At 53.9% G+C, this 19,312-nt stretch overlaps 8 protein-coding genes across 8 annotated transcripts; 4 read left to right on the top strand and 4 right to left on the bottom strand.

Moving 5' to 3' along the window:
• Positions 1 to 1,061: 1,061 nt before the first annotated feature.
• Positions 1,062 to 2,769, top strand: ASPZODRAFT_66197 (hypothetical protein; the record flags this gene model as incomplete). Its single annotated transcript, XM_022729358.1, has 3 exons — positions 1,062 to 1,277; positions 1,334 to 1,718; positions 1,775 to 2,769. The coding sequence occupies 3 exons, from the start codon at positions 1,062 to 1,064 to the stop codon at positions 2,767 to 2,769; spliced, it is 1,596 nt and encodes a 531-aa protein (XP_022581062.1).
• Positions 2,770 to 3,154: 385 nt separating this feature from the next.
• ASPZODRAFT_66170 (hypothetical protein) lies at positions 3,155 to 5,530 on the bottom strand (the record flags this gene model as incomplete). Its single annotated transcript, XM_022729355.1, has 3 exons — positions 3,155 to 3,310; positions 3,377 to 3,633; positions 3,733 to 5,530. The coding sequence occupies 3 exons, from the start codon at positions 5,528 to 5,530 to the stop codon at positions 3,155 to 3,157; spliced, it is 2,211 nt and encodes a 736-aa protein (XP_022581063.1).
• A 2,292-nt stretch (positions 5,531 to 7,822) lies between these two features.
• Positions 7,823 to 9,913, top strand: ASPZODRAFT_132621 (hypothetical protein). The gene is made up of 2 exons (XM_022723070.1): positions 7,823 to 8,572; positions 8,646 to 9,913. The coding sequence occupies exons 1-2, from the start codon at positions 8,168 to 8,170 to the stop codon at positions 9,822 to 9,824; spliced, it is 1,584 nt and encodes a 527-aa protein (XP_022581064.1). The 5' UTR covers positions 7,823 to 8,167; the 3' UTR covers positions 9,825 to 9,913.
• A 198-nt stretch (positions 9,914 to 10,111) lies between these two features.
• On the bottom strand, positions 10,112 to 11,892 carry ASPZODRAFT_66384 (hypothetical protein; the record flags this gene model as incomplete). The annotated part of the gene is made up of 5 exons (XM_022729371.1): positions 10,112 to 11,181; positions 11,239 to 11,336; positions 11,403 to 11,467; positions 11,528 to 11,736; positions 11,796 to 11,892. 5 exons carry the CDS (start codon positions 11,890 to 11,892, stop codon positions 10,112 to 10,114), a joined length of 1,539 nt encoding a protein of 512 aa, XP_022581065.1.
• Positions 11,893 to 12,999: 1,107 nt separating this feature from the next.
• ASPZODRAFT_1971655 (hypothetical protein) lies at positions 13,000 to 13,636 on the top strand. The gene has a single exon (XM_022727463.1). The coding sequence runs from the start codon at positions 13,054 to 13,056 to the stop codon at positions 13,417 to 13,419; it is 366 nt and encodes a 121-aa protein (XP_022581066.1). The 5' UTR covers positions 13,000 to 13,053; the 3' UTR covers positions 13,420 to 13,636.
• ASPZODRAFT_132623 (hypothetical protein) lies at positions 13,302 to 15,077 on the bottom strand. Its single transcript, XM_022723071.1, has 3 exons — positions 14,955 to 15,077; positions 14,564 to 14,881; positions 13,302 to 14,487 (listed from the first exon to the last, which is right to left on the bottom strand). Exons 2-3 carry the CDS (start codon positions 14,627 to 14,629, stop codon positions 13,564 to 13,566), a joined length of 990 nt encoding a protein of 329 aa, XP_022581067.1. The 5' UTR covers positions 14,630 to 14,881; positions 14,955 to 15,077; the 3' UTR covers positions 13,302 to 13,563.
• Positions 15,078 to 15,779: 702 nt separating this feature from the next.
• On the top strand, positions 15,780 to 17,024 carry ASPZODRAFT_132627 (hypothetical protein). Its single transcript, XM_022723072.1, has 3 exons — positions 15,780 to 15,878; positions 15,945 to 16,094; positions 16,174 to 17,024. The coding sequence occupies exons 1-3, from the start codon at positions 15,874 to 15,876 to the stop codon at positions 17,000 to 17,002; spliced, it is 984 nt and encodes a 327-aa protein (XP_022581068.1). The 5' UTR covers positions 15,780 to 15,873; the 3' UTR covers positions 17,003 to 17,024.
• Positions 17,025 to 17,238: 214 nt separating this feature from the next.
• On the bottom strand, positions 17,239 to 18,957 carry ASPZODRAFT_66543 (hypothetical protein; the record flags this gene model as incomplete). The annotated part of the gene is made up of 2 exons (XM_022729381.1): positions 17,239 to 18,593; positions 18,651 to 18,957. 2 exons carry the CDS (start codon positions 18,955 to 18,957, stop codon positions 17,239 to 17,241), a joined length of 1,662 nt encoding a protein of 553 aa, XP_022581069.1.
• Between the last annotated feature and the right edge of the window lie 355 nt (positions 18,958 to 19,312).

The following is a 19,312-nucleotide window of genomic DNA, read 5'->3' on the forward strand; positions in this document are numbered from 1 at the left end:
GCTTCTACTGAGCCTGAGACGAACCTCAAGACTGCAATCAGCTCTCCGTCTACTCTTCCAAACCCGTGTTCAAGCGCCCAACTGCAATGGTTCCTGACCAAGACCCTTGTCTCAGTTGCTGCAGAAGAGGGTAGGCATAGTGGTGAGTCCTCGAGACTCTGTCATGTGTTAAACAGAGTGCAAACACATGTTCATGGCGTCCTGCTCTTGGCGGTCTAGTTGGAAGGCCTGGGGACAATTCATCTGAATGACTGCATGGCATATGCCCAGGAATGATACTAATAGGAATTGTCCGCCTGATCTTCCCTTCTCAATGAACATGGCTAACATTGATTGTGGTCTAGTAGTTATCGTCTCTTATGTCCGATGAGAACCTCTGGCTATCCCTCCGGTCTTTGCCCTCGTTCTTGTGGAATCACAGCCCAGTAGCTATATATATACATAGCAGTTCCAGGAGGAGAGAAATAGTTTGAACGAGCTCGCTGTGACTGAGATTTCACACCCGAGATCGAAGATGCTATGCATCTAAGCGAACAAATCTCTCTCGCCAGAAATCACCGGCTATTTATACAATATATCGAGGCACCATGCTCGTACCAGGGTAAAAATCATGCTTCATACCTACTTGCCCTTCGGGAAAAGTCCCTGCGTCATCGAAAGCGGAATACTGGCACATTATACACAGCAAGCAGTCGTTCAAAAAATTCGGATACATCAAGTCCTCTATTGAAGTAGCTGGGGGGGATATTCAGTGACATCAGTGGTCTCAGCTTGTCAGATAGTCCGTGACTAATAAACAAGCGTGGCCGTCAGCAACAATAAAAAATATACCAATTGGTTGCTTCGCCTCCTTTGTGGAGTAAAATAATTGATCTACGAATTACTAACCCCAATTTACAGAGTCCAACTTTCCCAACAGCCATGAAGGATCCAAAGGAATGCCTATTTGAACAGCCCAGATGTGAGATGAATGATTAAAGGCAGGAGCTGTCTTTTTCAAACCTGAGATACTTCCACTAGGTAACTAACGAGAAATTGGGGAGTTACCAAAGGTTCCTTTCATGCTCGACCAAATTAGCAGCAGCCCGATCGGTCTCGGCCTGTTGGGCGTGGGTGCCTTGGCTGCCTTGTACCTGCTGCATATCCTCCTGGACGTTCCCCTGCCCAAAGGAGTCGATCGAATCCGAGAGCCGCCAGGGAAGACGAGCTTCAGCTGGAAGACACGGCTTGCCTACGTGACTGACTGTCAACAGCTCTTCCACGAGGCGTATCATGAGGTAAGACCATGTTCTTCGACTCAGGCGCGAAAATTGCACCGCTAACAGTATTCCAGTACTCGAAAAAAGGCAAAGCGGTCATCATCCCCGGGGTGGGAGCCCGCTCAGAGCTCATTCTACCCGTCAGCTCGATGCGCTGGGCGTTGAGACAGCCTGAACATGTGCTGAACGTGGGCGAAGCGTTTGCCGAAGTTGACCAGATTAAACACAGTCTTGGCCACACCAGGTTCGTCATTGATTCGTGGCCCGGTCTGCTGATTCGGACGGAACTGAATTCGGCCTTGGAAAACATCGTCGCGGCGATGAACGATGAGCTAAAAGTCGCGTTTGATGCCCATTTTGGTACTGACGACAAGGAATGGAAAGAGGTTCCCCTATTGGAGACAATCCGGGTTATTGTTGCACAGGCAGCAAGTCGCTTTACGGTGGGCTTGCCCTTATGTAGGTCTCTTTTTTTTGAATCCTTTCAGTTTGACAGTTTTCATTAATTCTTTCAGGTCGTAATCCAAAATATCTCAAAGACGCCATAGCCGCCAACGAAAGTCTCGTTCTGACGGCCGGTCTTGTCGGCGCCGCCCCTCCCATCCTACGACCTGTCATCGGTCCATTGGTTGGCCTGAAAACCGAGCTTATACAAAGAAGAATCAAGAAAATTTTCGAGTCAACCTACCGTGCGCGTCTGGAGACGCTGAAATATGCCAAGGACGATCCGGAGCACAAGGAGCCTGGAGACCACCTACAGATGATGGTTCGCTTCGCCCAGCGAGAACGGCCTCAGTATCTCTACGATCTTGACATCATGGCTCGGTACTTGACCACGACGAACTTTGGTGCGATGCACCAGACAGGCATCCAGGTGACCAACATGCTGCTGAACATCTTGGGCTCGGACGCGGAATACAACACCATTGCCGTTCTACGCGACGAGGCGACGCGCATCATGGGCTCCGAAGACGGCAACGGCCGCTGGACAAAAGCTAAGCTCTCCAAGATGGTCCAGGCCGACAGCGTCGCGCGCGAGACCCTCCGCTGCCACTCGTTCGGCGGACGCGCCGTCTTCCGCAAGGTCATGGTCGACGGGCTCGAGACCGACACCGGCCTCAAATTACCCCAGGGCTGTCTCTTCTCCTTCCTAAGCCAGCCCGCACACACTGACGAAGCCACCTACGAGGACCCAGATCAATACGATCCCTTCCGCTTCTCTCGTCTGCGCGAGAAGGCTTCCAACGGCGGGGACCCAAGCGAAATAGGTACTCTGAGCTTTGTGACCACCAGCCCGGACCATCTCCCCTTTGGTCACGGTAAGCACGCCTGCCCCGGTCGGTTCCTGATTGACTTCGAGTTGAAGATGATCATCTCTTACGTGCTCAGCAACTATGATGTCAAATTTCCAGAGGAATATAATCACCAGCGGCCACCGAATAAGTGGTTGACTGAAGCCATTCTTCCGCCGGACGGAGTCAAGGTGTTGGTCAGGAGACGGCATCCCTAGTTTTGACTCATCCATATACAATACATCATATACCAGTATAGTCCTGCAATGTCTCATCAGACGAAGTAGAGTGGTTCATGTCTTGTCTCATTCTTAAGATTAAGTAGTCTCTGCGAATGAAGGAATGGGATCTTCACCATACATGCCCTGTCCATACCATCCGGAAGTGAGAGCCATCGTCAACTCCAAAAAAAACCCCCCAGGCCAATAAGTAGTAATAACCAAATTACTCCTGTCCTTGCATCGCAAATAAAAAAAAAACCGTCATGGTTCCTTCATCATGCTACCCGGCCAATCCAAACGCCAAACCCAAATGAAAAAAAACGAGGTATAAGTAGAGAAGGATAAGAGGAAGGAGAGAATATGAATAAATAAAGTCAAAAGACTAGACCTCCTCGATGACGACGACCTGCTCGACAAGCGAGTCAACCAAGGCCTGGCCTTCGGCTATCCACCGGCCGTCCAGCCACGCATCTATCAGCCAGTACTGCACTGTCTTCCAGGAGTCGGACCACTGCAGGTCCCACGACCACGAGGCAAGCTGTTGATGGTGATGATGGGGATGGTTGTGCGGGTTCGGCCCGGGACCCTCGGCGACAGGGCGCACGTTGGCAGTGTACTGGTTGAAATCTGAATTGACGTTGCGCAGGACGCCGCCGACACCTACGCCGTGGCCTGCGACTCCCTGGCGGAGGCGCCATTCTCGCTCGGCTTTTTCTCCCGCGCGGCGCGCCACGGCTTCTTCGTCCTCGGCCTCGTAGAGATCGCACTTGTTGCATTCCGTGCATCGCGAGCCCGGGTTGATCCGGAAATGCTCGCAGAAGTGCTTGTACCCTTCTGCTTCTTCCGCGGCCTCTTCCTCTTCTTCATCGTCACGTTGTTCGTCTTCTTCCTCGTCTACCATCCCTCCGTCTAGATTGAGATTCTCTCGCCCTTCCAGATGGCGGCGGAGATGTATGCGACGGCCACCGACGCCTTTCAGAGGTGGCCCTAGAGCTTTGCGACAGAGGTAGCACATGGAATACCCGCAGACACATGTCAGCTTATTGCAACCAGAGGACTTGACAAAGGACAGCCCACACCGTGGACATGTCCGCTTGACGGCGGCAGTGCGAGCTGCCTCGACGGTGGCGCGCAGATCCAGTAGAAGGGGTTCGTGGCAGATGTGAGGGTCACGCCAGGGCTTGTTGCATGTGATGCAGCTGCTGCGTCGGCAGGTTGGATTGGCGCAGGTGAAGCGTTTGGGGCGCACCTTGAGGCAGAGGCTGATGAGAGAGTTTCTAAAAACCGCCGCGACCGCAGCAGGATCGATAAGCAGGAGTATCAGAACTGGAATGCAAAGGAGCGGGATCAGATCCAGCAGCACGATGGTGATGACAATGCTTGAGATGATGCCGCCTCGACGAAACCGCCACACTATCCCTCGAGTTGACGGATGGTAAGCAGAGTCTGCTTCGGCATAGGAGCAGAAAGGACACCGAACAAGCTTGAGCTGCGATTTGAGGAGTGCCTCGGAGGCAAGCCGATCTTCAAACTTCCGGTACGTTTCGAATCCCGACGTCTGTACGAGAATGGCCTGCTTGACAACCTGCGGGTGAAGACTCCCATCGCACATGCCGTGAGGCAGTGGTGCCAGACACTTGAGGGTCGCCTTCTGCGCGTCAATCGATTTCCCCCACCCTTGTCCGAAGAGCGCTTCGTGAGTTGTCCGCTGTATGCAGTTGTAACAGATGATGTGCGAATTCGTCGAGCAGGTTGAGGCTTGTTCAAAGGTTATATCCCCCAGACAGCATTCACACTCGTACAATGCATCGGCTGCTTTCGCCTCGGTTTCGTTCAGCGCCTCCGCCAGCTGAAAGTCTCGTCCCTCCTGCGCTTCTTTCTGCTGGGCCAACAGAGGAGCAAGGATTGTATCGTAGAGTTCCTTATCCAGTTCCGCACTGCCCGTCTCTTTCAGCTTTGGTAGAAGCTCGCCATCGTCCTGTCGCTGCCAAACCAACATCAAGTGGGCATCTTTATCCTTCTTCCGTCGGAAGGAAGGGAAAATACTGTTAAACGTCGCTCGCCACGTTTTTCGTGAGAGGTCTCGCAGGATCGGTCGAGCCCGGGTGTAGGAGAAGTTGACCTCCGCCAACACTGCATCAATCGTGCTCTTGCTGAGGCTGCTGAACTCCTTCGCCAGGACGATTCTCACCGAGACCTTGTAGTCGTCGCTTCGGAATAGCTCGTCTAGTGGAACCGCAGCACCGTCTCCTAGACTTCCATCAATTAAACCTCCGCGATTCATCACCTCTGGCACGTTCCATCTTCCTGCCACCCATTCCTTCTTATGACGCAGCAGCTGTTCCACACAGACATGTAACCTGCTCTGGCCATCGAACCGGACCAGCAACTCGCGGAATACTTCGATTTTGACGTCTGGAAAGACATATGCCAGCACATTCAACGCATGGTTCAGCTCTTCTTGCTCCCGTCGTTGTTCTTCCGTCTGGCTCAACGCCGTCTGCTCCGCACGTGAACGCGAGGTGCTGCCGAAGGGGTTGTTTCGTAGGGCTTCGCTCAGTGTTGTTGACTGACTGCCGTTTGCCGCCGATGACGCTAACGTATTCAAGGACGGCCACGAGGGTTTGCCGGCGGATGAACCGGTTGATTCCTGGCGATGGCGCGGGGGTTGCTGCTGCTGGGGGGGATCGCGAGGGCGCAGCGGCGGGGTTGACGATGTAGTAGTGGATCGGGTGAAGCTAGGCAGCGAGAGCACCATCGTGGCAGTGGTCAGACGCGTGCTACATGATCGAAGGGCACGCGATGCTTGAATAGAAAGACCATGGATGGGAGGATCACCCGGCGTCGTACTCACCCTGGGTAGAAAGGAGTTGCTGCGGAGTGCTTTGGCTTTGCTGGCCACGGAGGAAACAAACCTGAGGCCAACAAACACCTTACTTAAGCGACAGTCACCGCCAAGACTTGCGTTGTCTTGCTATAACCATCAACCTTGAGCAAGTAAACGCTCTCTAAACAGTTACTTTGGCTCTATTTTCTAAATATAGAGCCTGAGAGTTGCGTCTCGTTTATCTACACATGGTATGGAACGGCTGTCGTCAGCCAGCACCCCCACCTCAAAGGCCTGGACCAGACCATCCGGTAGAGCCCGGCTTCCATGGCAGCGATGTTCTCCTGCAACTACTTCACAGTGGAGGCTGCTATAATGGTAGGATCTCTAGTGTATCCTGGAGCTGCGAGGTGTATATGATCCACCGGGAAGCAGCTGCGTGGGGGTCAATACCGGAGCTTGGAGAGGGCGTGTAAGGGCTTTTCGTTGTACTCTGTACAGCGCACCATAAATCGCCCCAGCCCTGGTCTAGAAATGAGAAAATAAAAATGACAGGTCAGAATTCCTGGCGCTGATATCGATTCCAAAAGGAATGTGTCTCCAGGACAATCCTCCCTGTTAAACCGTGAACTGTAAACCCCGAAAACCCCGAAATCACGCCGAGGGAAGAAACCACCGGCTGCAGGACTAAAACAGTAGGTCGGAAAGAAGGGCTTTGTACTCTGTACTGTTCAGTCGGTGAAGATACATTGTCTTGACCGTCAGGGCGTCATTAGCATTCCTTCTAGTACCCCGTACCGAAAAAAACTCACCGCTGGAATATCTTGAGAATGTTCAGTTTTGCCAGGGGAATCATCGATGTTATCTCACATTTGGAACCGGCATTGACAGACATCACTTTCGTGTTGATGACAAAGGAATCCATCGAACCGCTCAGGCCCAGGTACGGAGTACTCCGTACTCCGTACATGGCCCCGGTGTCTTATCCGATAGCAGATGAGTCCGATGCATGAGCGGCCTTTAGATATCCAATAAAGATATGGTTCAGCAGCCGCATGAGCGGTTTTCATGCTCGCAGGCCATGCGGATTGGAGCAAGTTGGAGGACAGAGGTGAGCCGGTCTGAGCTGCCGGGATGAGCACATAGAGCGGGTGGCCTTGCTAAAGATCACTGCCCCCAGTGGTCTTAGTAAGTTAGGTCTTCCTCCCGTCGTCATTATATTGAATGGGTCCTTCCGTTTGAAGGTGTCTTACCTCGGGACTGAAGACGAAACCCGTGATGATGATAGCACCTCCGGGCTCAGTGGACACATCAGTCACCGGTAGCTGTTGTGAGATCGCTACCGGTATAGCAGTCACTAGATTCGGGAAAAGAAATCCGCGCTGATCTTCGCGTTGCGTCTGTCTGGTGTCCGTATATGCAGCCGAGAGGTTCAGACGGTGCACCGACGCCAGCACGGAGACTTCTAATCACATCGAGCCTTCGCTCTCCTAGACTCCTACTTGTAAGATATGCCCGTCGGCAATCATTGTTCCGGGGCTTACTCCGTACTCCGTACAACGTAAGAAGAAATCCCTGCCTTACCCTAGTCAAGTCAACGTCAACAAAGAACCGTTCAAACACACGTCAGCGTAGAGGTACCTCTAACAAACGGTTTCTGATACGCCAGGCATCAGGATCCAGACTTTCCCGGCTCCATTCATCCGAGTGTATCTCTAAACATAGTTCCATGATTTGCTTCCATGACGAAAGATGGGAATGAATATCTTTCTAACTCCGTAGTCCGAACGCTGACAGGCAGCCGTTTTTATTGTTGGCCGAGTTGAGTTCCGTCTGTCTAGTCTAAAAGTAGACTAGCGTACTCACTTTGCTGCTTTACCAAATCGGGGCAAGCGTCTCACCAACGGAGGTCGGAAACGGAATAATTAATTGCTCCGTACTCCGTACCAGCATAAAGTGCACAAATTGATAATGCCGAGTTTATGAAGTTTTGTAGATACTTTCATATGATCAAATGCCTAGAGAGCTCTGTGGTAGAGACGAGTAGAGGAAAATCAGTCTTAACCTAATTACTTGATAGTTTTCACTGATTTTAATATAATACAACTGTATACTATTAATTCTATAGACACAGTGGTTGCTGATGGTGATGTCATCCCTCCTACCTCCAACGTTTAAGCCGTCTTGTACCACCTCATCTTCTAGACTTCAAGACTTCTGCCTCTCTCCACACGACGCTTGTTCATCCTCCAGGATTCTCACCGGATCGGCGTCGATCAGCTCCGTCCAGTCCGTTGCCTCGGATGAAAAATAGGAAACAATGATAGGCTACAGCCTTTGAAGATGACGCGTATAGCCCAGTCTCTCTGCTATGACCGACCAGCCGATCCCTTACAGAAGCGGGGATTTCTGTAGAAAAACCGCGGGAGTATCACTAATCCGTCCGTTACAACGTCTGGGTGACAAGAGATAAAAGGCATTGCTTCTCGCTGTTGTTGATTCTCTCGCCATTACAAATACCACTACTACCATTGAAAGTTGCCAGCCACTCACTGGGTCTCCCTCAAGATGCTGCCTTTTTCCGGCCTGCTTCCCTTGGCAGCCATTGCGGTTCTCGTCCGCCTGGTGCTGTCGGCCTTTTCTTCCTGGCAGCATGCGCGAAAGGCCCGTCAAATGGGCTGTCGGCCGGCTCCAATACACCCCGGCGATCCATTCGGCATCTCCGGTTTAGTGTCGACTGTCCGATACGATCGAGAGAAGCTGCTGCCGGAAATGGTGGAGGATCGAGTGGCAACCATGGCCGAAATTCATGACCGAGTTGTATCGACGTATCGAGTCCGGCTGAGCTTCCAGGACCATCTGTTCACCGTGGATCCAAAAAATATCCAAGCGGTGTTGGCGACTCAGTTCAAGGAGTTTGGGTTGGGGAGCTTGCGCATAAAGATTTTCGGCCCTCTCTTAGGGCATGGTATTGTAAATCAAATCCAGCACCCAAGTGATTTTGATCGGTTTTTGAAGTGTATTATATCAGGCTAATCTGCAAAAGTTCACCTCAGATGGCGAAGAATGGTCCCATGCAAGGGCATTGCTTCGACCGCAATTCACCCGGAGCCAAGTCAGCGACCTGGACCTCGAGGAGCGCCATGTCAGAAATGCAATGCAGGCACTCCCCGTGGGATACGATGGGTGGACCTCGGACACCAACATCCAGGCTATCTTCTTCCGGCTCACCATTGACTCTGCGACGGAATTCCTGTTCGGAAAGAGCTGCGAGAGTCAGCTCGCTGCTCTTCATAGCAACACCGGCTTAGGCACCAACGATTTTGCCTACTGCTTCGATCGATCCCAGCAGTTCATAGCAGAAAAAGTCCGATATGAGAAGATGTACTGGCTCTTCAACCGCGAAGAGGACCGCAGGTGTCAGAAGGTGGTCCACAACTTTATCGACCATTATGTGGAGTCAGCGCTGAGAAGCGCTCGAGGAAAGGCGAATAATGAAAAGGCCTCCTCCAATGATGAAAAGCAATCGACCCCCTACGTGTTCCTAGAAGCCCTAGCCGCCTCCACGCAAGATCCTCTCGAACTGCGTGCGCACCTAGTCCATATCCTTCTCGCGGGGCGAGACACGACCGCATCCCTGCTCAGCTGGGCGGTGCTCCTCCTCGCCCGCCACCCGGAGATCCAGCAAAAGCTCCGCCAGGTCATCCTCGACGAATTCGGCACCTACACCCAGCCGCAGAAGCTCACGTTCGCGGCGCTCAAATCATGCCAATACCTACAGTATTGTCTGAACGAGACCCTCCGACTCTACCCCGTTGTGCCCTTCAATCGCCGCGAAGCCCTCCGCGATACCACCCTCCCGCGCGGCGGTGGACCGGATGGTCTCTCGCCCGTCTTCGTCCGCAAGGGCCAGAACGTCCTCTACAACCCGCACGTCATGCACCGCCGCAAGGATATCTGGGGCGAGGACGCTGCAGAGTTCCGTCCGGAGCGCTGGAACGCTCGCAAGGTCGGCTGGGAGTATATCCCTTTCAACGGGGGGCCGCGCATCTGTATCGGACAACAGTTCGCCCTTACCGAGGCCGGATACGTCCTTGTCCGTCTGTTGCAGCGGTTCGATTCCATCGAAGACGTGGCTCCGCAGCGCAGAATCCGCTACAACCTCACGCTGACCAGCTGTCCGGCTGACCCGGTGACGGTGCGGATGCATGAAGCTGTCAATTAGGTAGATCTTCTTTAGGTTCTTTTCTTGTGTTTATGATTACTTCTTATGATTAGTATTATAATAGTACGTCTTTATTTCTTCTACTCGACAGTTTTGATCCAAGATGAGCCATGTATTTGAGAATGTAAGAAGTAAAAAATATAGGTACACCGAAAGAGTGAAAAAGAGGGGGAAAAAGAAGTATCAAAGTCAAGAAGTGAAGAATCACCTTTTAATCAGCAAGAAGTCCAGTCTGGACGCTAGACGAAAGCAAAGACAGTATACTACCTTGCTGACAGGCCAGCTGTCTAGATGCACTGGTAGTAATACGCGTTCTGCTCGGTGCAGGTGTACGGGCTCTCGCAGGCCGTGGCACCGGTCCATCCGATCCCACCGCACTGGTAGTAGTGGCCAACCGTTTCCTCGCTGCTGCTGCTGCTGTCGTCGTCGTCGTCGTCGTCGTCGCCGCAGTCATCGTCATCGTCGCCGGAGTCACTACCGGTCGCCGAGGCGGCCGAGGCAGAGGCAGAGGTCGTCGCGGCGGCGGCCGGGACGGTGGCGAAGGTGGTCGGCACCGAGACAGCGATGGCGCTGGCAGAAGTCTGTTGGGTGGAAGTGCTGGAGGAGGTCACCTGCGGGGCGACAGCTTCAGTGCTAGAGGTAGCGGAGGGGACGGACGCCTCAGAGGTGGCAGAGGCGGCGGAGACATCAGAGGGAGCAGCAGCAGCAGTGGTGGCAGCGACATCAGCGGCAGAGGTGGCAGCAACTTCAGCGGCAGTAGTGCTGGTGGTAGAAACAGCGGCGGCGGCGGCGGCAGCAGATGTGGTGGCGGCCGTGGTGGAGCTGTCAGGGAAGTACTTCTCCAGGATGGGCATGTAGACCGGGTAGGCGACACCATCATCAGGCTCGAGACCGTAGATGTAAGAAGAACCCCACCAGGGGCCAGCGGCCCACCATTCGGCGCCCATCCAGACATCGCTATTCTCGTACATGTAGGCGAGCATGCCCTCGACGGCCTCCTCGCAGACATCGTTGACACCGCCGGCGAACTCGCCGATGAAGCCCAGCTTGTCGTTCGCCTTGAGCCAGGCAGTAGCCGACTCAATACGGTTCTGGCCGATGGTCGAGTTGACGCAGGTCGATGAGGTCCCGGAGCCGTCCGAGTCGAGGTACTGGTGCATCTCGTAAATCAGCTTGCCCTCCGTATCGTTCAGGCTCTTCATGTCGTCGTTGATCTCGGTCCAGGTCCAGGCACCCGTGTATGAGTTGCCCTCGGCGAAGATGTACTGCGTCGTCGCACCGGTAGCACGGATCGCGTCGATGGCGGCCTGGTTCAGATCGACCACCAAGCTCTCCTCCATCCCGTAGTACTCGTTGTCTGAATTACCGGGTTAGCAAGCCCATGCGTCCAGTTCTGGAATGGTGATCGCCTCACTGGTGTCAAAGATGACCAGGTCGTTGTCAACGAACTCGTTGGCAACGGTGGTCCACCAAGCGGCAAAATCGGTGGTAGACTCGATGATATCTCCGTAGCTGTTATATCACTGTTAGTTCTCTGCAGACATCTAGCCATGCAATCTACTCCAGTGTCTCACTCACTATCTTCCGTAGTTGTGGGGGTCCAGGACGGCGTAGGCACCACTCTCAGTAACAGCCTCGACGGTCTACCCAAGCCTGTTAGCTCCGAGTCCTCTTCTCACATCTTGCAGATTGACAGTGCATACGGTTTTCAGAGATGCAAGGTAGGTAGCGTCAATGGTACCGGTCATCTCGGTGGGAACGAGACGCTCCATGAGGAAAGGAATACGGAAGATGTTCATGCCCTTATCCCTCAGGATGCCGATGGCAGTCGTGTTGGGCCAAATGTAGTCAGTGCCCTCGGTTCCGGGGATGTTGGTACCCCATTCAGCACCGGATTCATTAGCACCGACCCCTAGATCATCCGTATCAGCATGGCAACTAGAATAGCAAGAAGGGTGGATGAATATATACAGGTAAACCCGGAGCTGCGCTTCTTTGCTTGAGCTCTCACCGCAGCGTGCGCCAGGCCTGCAGCACTGGCTGCAATGATCAAGTTAGTAAACCTCATTTTGGAAGTGGAAAAGAATGTGGATGAAAATGAATGACAAAAAAAAGAATGAATGACAAGGGTTGAGAAAAGGTGAATGGAATAGAACAAGAACCAGTCTTGTGCAACGCGTTGGATGGGAAAGAGAGAGGATCAAGAGAAGCTGAAACCCACCAAGGGCAATGATTCTTATATACTCTGTGCCAAAGTACCGGGGGTAACTTGTATGAAACCCTTCATCTCATGCTCATTTCCTTCGCAAGACCCTCCTCCCCACATGGGTGCATTGCATCGGGGATCGGCCCTGACGCAGTAGCACCCTAGCCTCAGGCTATAGTCCCCTGTCTCCCAAACAAGCATTGTTATTTTCCAATGACAGCGCTCTGCTGGGGTCCGTTTCCTCGACTTCGAGAATCCGGAAAGCCACTCCGACACGGAGCATCGTCCGTGAGAGAAGCATTGTCGTTTCGCGTAGTCTCATGATGGACCCCTCCTCCAGAGTCGACACAGCACGATCGACTCCTGAGTCCCTTGTTCTTGGCTTACAAGCAAGCCAAATGAGAGAGTCTGGGATGAATTCCGTGGTCTCGCCGGGGCAATTAGATTAAATCCAGGGTCCATAGTCGGTACTAGCTGCCACTGGGAGCTGCCGCTGGTAGCCACCACCACCGACCTGGAGCCACGGGGGCAAAAGACAGTGTGGTATTGAACTCTCAAGATGGTACACCAGGCCGAACAGTTCCATCACGGTGGATATTCCGGCCAGCGTCTAGTGAAGCCACTCCTCGGCACTCCGTATCCAATCTGGACACGGGGGGAGAGGGCTGCATGTTAACTATGCGCCCACTGAGCCAGATGGTCTTGCTGATGAAGGCACCCACTGACCCTGTCATCTCACTAAATTATTTTCTTGTCTCAATTGTATTTCCCATGCTACCAGGACTCGTGGGGCGTAATGAAACGGCCGCTGGCGGTGACCTTTCAATATGAAACACGACGGGGGTGGGCGTTCGTTGGTGGAGAAATCCATCGATTCAATCGTCTAGGTAGCGCCTATTAACTAGAGAGATCACTTAATTTGATTGTTATTATTGCCATAGTCTCGGCACCTGAAATAATTAAACTCACCGGCTTGCGAGATCCAGCTCATCTCGACAGTGCGGCGCAGCACTGCGTGAGTCGATGCGAAGTCTGTCGAAGAGCAGGGTGTTTGCAATTCCCCTTTGCAGTTCCCCTCGTTCTGTGATATCTTGTGTTGAGAGAGGAAAGGTCAAGCAAGACGAGTGGAATCGTAGAGATGCAGCATCAGTTGGGAAGGGGAAGAGTTGCAGTCGACAAGTCGAATCTTTTGTGGAAGGAAGAATCCTGACAGGTCACATGAGCACGTCAACTTCCATCTTTTTTGTTTATGTTTACGAGGAAGAAAACTGCTTATCGGAAATGCCAAATGGGTATTCGTTGAATGCCTGGTGCGGCTTTTGGATGGTTTATCTGATCGGCTATATACAGGCGAGGGTTTTAATTACCCACCGCAAAGCTATAGACTAAGAAGAAGAGGGTGGAAGAGGCGCTTGGCCAGAGATCGATCCGGTCATTCATTCATTCGTGCACCTGGTGTGCTCGTGAAGATAGCAGGGAACACTCTGACCTGCAGAGCTGACCTGCAGAGTAGAGGTAACAGCAGGGGGAATTTCATGAGGAACCCTCGTCAGGGTTCGACGGCGGCGGCTCAACGGTAAACTCGACCGATGTGTCGCCCTCCCCTTGCGGAACGGGGTTGACTTGCTGGTCATAGAGAGTCCTTTCAAAGTAACGGACGCGGCCCTGGTCTGTTACAAGCACCACGGTTTGCTTCTGGGTTCCATAGGCACCCTGTATGTATGCCGGGTCCAGAGCAGCATCTGGCTGAGAGGCTGCCTTCAACCTCTCCTCCGCTCCCTCCTTGTCCAAAGCTGGAACGGGTTGACGGTCCGTATGACCGATGACAGGGATGAAGATGCTCTTGCGTAGATGCGGGAGGTATGTCTCCAGACCAGACCCCTCCGGCATGCGGGGGAGGGTATCCGTACACAGCACAGCGAGCAGTCGCTGGATCAGATCCTCCTCGTTCTCGCCTGCAGCGACATGTGAGGCAATCGCCTCCTCCATCAGCCTCTCGCCATCGAGGATCTTAGGCCATGACCGGTCATCGAACGCGGTGTTGCTGAGCCCGACTGTCTGCTTCTTCTCCGTGGCAATCCAGTCGACGTTCTCGATCTGCGATGACCGGTTCGATACCACCGCCAGAGGCTCGTTGACCCTGCCAAATACCAGACTGAACCCACCGACGCCGGAAAACGTCTGACTGGCAATCATCTCCTCGGCGAACTCGCGGGTTGTTCCGCTGCCGTCTGCCGGCGTCGCCAGCCAGCTGTTAACGATCACACCTCGGCTACGCATCCCAGACACGGCATCCGCCGTGTCCTCGCGGTAGTTGGTCAGGACAGCCACTTTCCCCTGCCGTGTCACTCCCATCCAGGTGCCATGGACGGCACGCGCCAGGTCGCGCGAGGCCAGCACATGGCCATTCGGCTCTGGCCACCACTCGAGAGATGAGGTTGGCCGACGGAGGAATTCCTGTAGAAAATCAGCAAGAAGAAGAGAGGACGAACCAAAGGGCGAGTAGGGAACAGCAGCGGTTCTTCTGACTCACATCGCGGTTGTCGATGACTATAAGCGAATACGACGGGTGTGAGGTCGAGACGAGTGCAATACACATGGCTCCGGATTGAAATGATGGAAATCAACAATTCTCCTGTCAGCATCCAAGGGTATTGTGGGGGATTGATTGATCCTTGTTCATTCACTGCTTTTGCTGAAGGATCGCGGGAGTCTCTCGAGGTCCCAAAAGTTGCGTCCAAAACAAACCGCCTCCGCCTTGGCCCAACCACTGCCCGATGGCCGTCTGCTGGCCCTACGTGGTCGATTCGGAGAGCCGGGGGTGATTATACATTTCCAAGTGCATGGTACGGTCTGTGACGTTCTAGAAATTGAAGTTCCTGGGGCCACTGGGCATTTTTACTGACGCTGAGGTGCTGTTCCAGGACCAGCAGCACACAACTCGCAGAACTCACGATTGATCTCACCAGCAACTCTCCTTTTGACTCCTCAGGGTAGATTTGTTCTCTACTACATAGAATTTCTAGGCAGTCTCAGGTTCCTCCTTCGCCTCGCCAGATAAGAATACGAAGCTCGGCTCGTCGAATGGACAATTACGAGACGTGAAGACCACGACATCAGCCTTCTTGATAAAACAGGTAGACAAGATAGGTTGGAAGAGACTGCCACATCATGCAGCCTCTCAGTCGCTGTCGAGTGTCTTGAGAGCCTCAGACCATGGATAGTTATGGACCCTACGCCAATATTCGACCGATCGTGCAGCAGATAATGTCGGTGCTATATATATATAAATAAACGATTAGCAGCTGCAGGGCAGCCTCGACATGATCACTGGCTGAGATCAAAGCAATATACCAAGCAAGACAGATTTAAAACCGCCTGCCTGTGCAAAACAAATAAAAAAAAGTCTTCAGTCAATGATGACGTGAGGCTGCGGAAACGGCAGGCAGCGACCAAAAGACACACAATTCGGTTTTCTGCAACTGCAACTGCAACTGCAACGCCCTGCCGATCGTCCTTTCTCCCTCCTCCTCTCGGCCTCTACAGCTCGTACCGGACAGAGTACGTTACGATTTCTCTCTCTTTCTCCCATTAGCTGCATCTTGCTCACTGTTCCTGCTTCTTGCTCAGCTCCTGGCCTTTCGCCGGTCGCGTGAAACCGTCCCCCTCCCAGCTCCCCCCGCACTCCGCCGATAAGATACTGGTCACCGACTCCAACTGCCCGACGGTTTCGACGAGAAATCCCCATCAACAGTATATACAAAACGGTCACGAAGGAGGTTCCGAGAGAAGAGACGGCTGGTCTTATCCTCTTGCATCATGTTTGGGATTTTTGCGGACTTGATGTCGTGAGTAGGAAGAAGGGAAAAAAAAGACGCATGCCCTGGAGCTGCCTGCTGACCGTTGTTTGCCAGCTCGGTCGTGACGATTTTATTCCCTGTCTTTGCGTCCTACAAGGCTCTGCGCTCCTCCGATCCGGGGCAGTTGGCACCATGGTTGATGTACTGGGTGGTCCTGTCGGTGATTTTGCTGGCAGAGTCGTGGACGGTTTTTATTATAGGATGGTACGCCTACACAGTTGTATTCTTTTGTCGATTAGACTTTCTGGGGCCTCCGGGCTCTCCAAACTAACTGCTGCTATAGGTTCCCGTTTTATAGCTGGTTGCGGCTTTTCTTTCTTTCCTACCTCGTTCTTCCTCAAACCCAGGGCGCCCGGCTGCTGTATGAACAATATGTCGATCCTTTCTTGGCACATCACGAGCGTGAAATCGAGGTATTTATCGGGCGCACTCATGAACAAGCCAAGGCACTGGGTCTGCAGTATTTTTACCAGGCTATCGATTTCATCCGTGAGAAGGTCCTGGGCTTGCCTCCGCAGCGTCCTGCGCCCCCGCCTCCCCCCGCCGCAACGGGGCCTGCGGCATATGCCCAATCCCTCCTGTCGCGGTTCAACATCCCCGCTGCCTCGGGTGGTGCAGCTGCACAAGGCTCTTCGACGGACTGGATGTCTCCCTTGGCAGCAATACTGCAGTCTGTGGTTTCTTCGGACAAGAGCCGTGAGGCTCATATGGAGCAACTCTCAGCTAGCGGTGGATTCTTGCCGCGGGAGATGGCATCCATGTCGCGTAAGGACAGGGCGCAGTACATTGTGTCGCAGCGCGAACTGCTGGATATGCTGCGGTCGGCGCTCGTCCGGGAAGAGAAGGGTCTAGACGGTGACAAGGACGAGGGTGACGACGCCGAGACGGAGACCGACGATCTCGCGTACGGCATGCCGCTACGCAAGAACCGCAGCGATAACTCCTTTGACCATATTGAAGCCGATGACCTCGGCGGCGGGTCTCGCGAACGGTCCTCGCCTGAGGACTCGCGGCCGTCCAGTAGTAGCGGGGGGTGGGCGTCCACCTGGTTTGGACAGTCGTCGGGGGCAGAGCATGTGCAGGGGGAGTCGAGAGCGAGACACCATTATTAGGCTGGACTGGTAGCTTGGATAGATGCTAATTGATTTTACTAAGTATACAGTTGTAACCACGTAGGTATTACGTAGTACATGATAATATTCAGTAACTACGACTTTCATGAAGACTTATTCAATATCAATTAACGGTAAAGACAGATGGACAGATTCTGATCAATGATATCAGACAGAACGAAAGAAGGAGACTCTGATAGTCTCATGTTCCCAGCAAGCCATATGCAAGCGATGGTTTACTGGATACTTCTGGCCGAAGTTTCGGTAGCGGTGACCAGATCGCCACCATCAAAAGGGATGCCGAACTGCTCGAGCAGATTTGTAGCGGCGGTCTCACCGGTAGCAAAAGCGCCGTGGACACAGCCATTGGCGACGAGGGTGCAGTGTTCGCCTGCGAACTGCAGGCGGGAGTGACGGTTGGCCTCGAGGGCGTCGAAGAGGAGGTGCGGCTCGTCGCCGACTTTATCGGCGGAGTAAGAGCCAAAGCCCGCCAGGGGGTCCTGTGTCCAATGTGTTGTTTCAACGTTGAGCAGACGGGGCAGGGCTTTGTAGGGTTCTGTACGCAGGAGTTTGAACAAGGGCTCGAAGAAGCGGTAGATCTCCTTGGAGTCGGTCATGGCCTCGATGCGTTGGGTCAGGGGTTCTGCGATCTGCACGCACAGCGACTTGCCGCCTGTCATGATCCACAGGTTGATCGTCACGGTGGCGTAGTTGAGGATGTTATCGCCTACGGTGGAGGATGATGTGGCTGAGCGGGTGCTGCTGGCCGAGGAGGAGCGCACGGAAGAGGCGCTGTTCGAGGTGGAGGAGAGGACGGCGAGGTCGTCGCCGTCGGCCTCCTCCGGGGAAGGATAGTAGATGAACTGGTCATTGTCTTTCGACCAAAAGACCTCTGCGAATTCAAAGAACACTTTGCCCAGGGCGCCGTAGCTGAAGCGAGCCAGGCCCTCTTGGATGTCACTCGGCAAGGGCGGCTGGAAGGCGATAAGGTCATGATGGTAGACACCCAGGGGCACGGTCATGACGACGGCGTCGCCCTCGATGGTCTGCTCGGCCCCCTGGGGGTCGGTGAGCTGGACGCGCAGGGGCCCGTCGTCGCCGTGCTCGTTCCACTGGACGGCGCGGACGTGGTGGTTGAGACGCAGGATGGAAGGGTCGTCGCGCAGCGGCTGGGCGGTCCAGTCGACGATGCGGTCATACCCGCCCTTCATGTACAGGTTGCGCTCGGTGATGAAGTAGGACAGATGCTTGGACGAGGCCTGCTCGACGCTGGTGCCGATCCACAGTTCTACCTCGCGGACGGCCTGGGGCGCCCACAGACGCTCGTCGTCGGTGATCAGCTGGTGCTGCTGGACAAACTCCTTGACAAACTCGTCGACCGGACGGTCGGGGGCGTCCGGGTGAGTGTCGTAGTACCACTCGCAGTAGTCGGCGAACTCGTCAGCCACTTTCTTCGCCTTGAACTGCGAGCCGGCACGCCCGTCCTCGGTGAAGTAGAGCGGGGCGCCGTCGTCGTAATAGTAGGGGATGGAAAGCTGGGGGATCAGCTTCACCAAGTTATTCTGGGAGGTTTCATGCATCCAGGCGGCTCCTAGTCTTCATCAGCACTCTCGTTCATCTGACAACACTGTCCAAAGCAACGACTCACCAATGTCTACCACCGAGTCGCCCTTTCTGCTGGTCAGAATGCGGCCTCCGATCCGGTCGCGCGCCTCCAGCACGACAACCCGGCAGCCATGGCGACGCAGCACCGCCGCTGCCCGTAGGCCAGCAATTCCTGCTCCCACCACAATCACCGTCTTGTGGATCTCCGGTCCTGGTGCGCAGGATGCCTCGGGGGCCGACTCTGCCAGAGTCGCCGCCTCGAGGCGCGCAGCCAGGCCGGAGCCACAATTACTGGGCTTTATGGGCTGATTGTTGGGAATCAGAGAGGTGACGTGGAATGACTGAGACATTCTGAGTTGGCAAGTGGACATATATGTAAAAAGAAGTGCTGTAGGCTGTAGCTGTGTAGACTGTGTAGACAATCAACTGACTGAGAAGTTGGAGAGAGAGAGAGAGAGAGAGAGAGAGATACTAATAGCAGGAGTAGCAGAACTAATAGCAAGACATAGTCGAGATACTACAGATAGATAGACGCTTACCCAATCGGGATGGTGCACGCGGAACGACGCTAGCGTTAGCGCCATCGCGGTTTATTGGGGTTTGGCAGGTCACATGACCTCACATGACCCGCTGGCTCTTCCCACAACAGGCAGGAACAGCCCGGCCATCTCGACCTCGTCTCTCTCCTCCCCCCTGAGAGTCACG

The sequence above is a fragment of the Penicilliopsis zonata genome, assembly GCF_001890105.1.
Source record: "Penicilliopsis zonata CBS 506.65 unplaced genomic scaffold ASPZOscaffold_7, whole genome shotgun sequence".
Lineage (NCBI taxonomy): Eukaryota > Fungi > Ascomycota > Eurotiomycetes > Eurotiales > Aspergillaceae > Penicilliopsis > Penicilliopsis zonata.

Coding starts and splice junctions, on each gene's coding strand:
- ASPZODRAFT_132621 (XM_022723070.1), top strand. CDS start 8,168: ATGCTGCCTTTTTCCGGCCTGCTTCCCTTGGCAGCCATTGCGGTTCTC. Junction 8,573..8,645: donor CTCTCTTAGGGCATGGTATT/GTAAATCAAATC, acceptor AATCTGCAAAAG/TTCACCTCAGATGGCGAAGA.
- ASPZODRAFT_1971655 (XM_022727463.1), top strand. CDS start 13,054: ATGCGAAGTCTGTCGAAGAGCAGGGTGTTTGCAATTCCCCTTTGCAGT.
- ASPZODRAFT_132627 (XM_022723072.1), top strand. Junction 16,095..16,173: donor ACGGTTTTTATTATAGGATG/GTACGCCTACAC, acceptor CTGCTGCTATAG/GTTCCCGTTTTATAGCTGGT.
- ASPZODRAFT_132623 (XM_022723071.1), bottom strand. CDS start 14,629: ATGTGTATTGCACTCGTCTCGACCTCACACCCGTCGTATTCGCTTATA. Junction 14,488..14,563: donor TAGTCATCGACAACCGCGAT/GTGAGTCAGAAG, acceptor GATTTTCTACAG/GAATTCCTCCGTCGGCCAAC.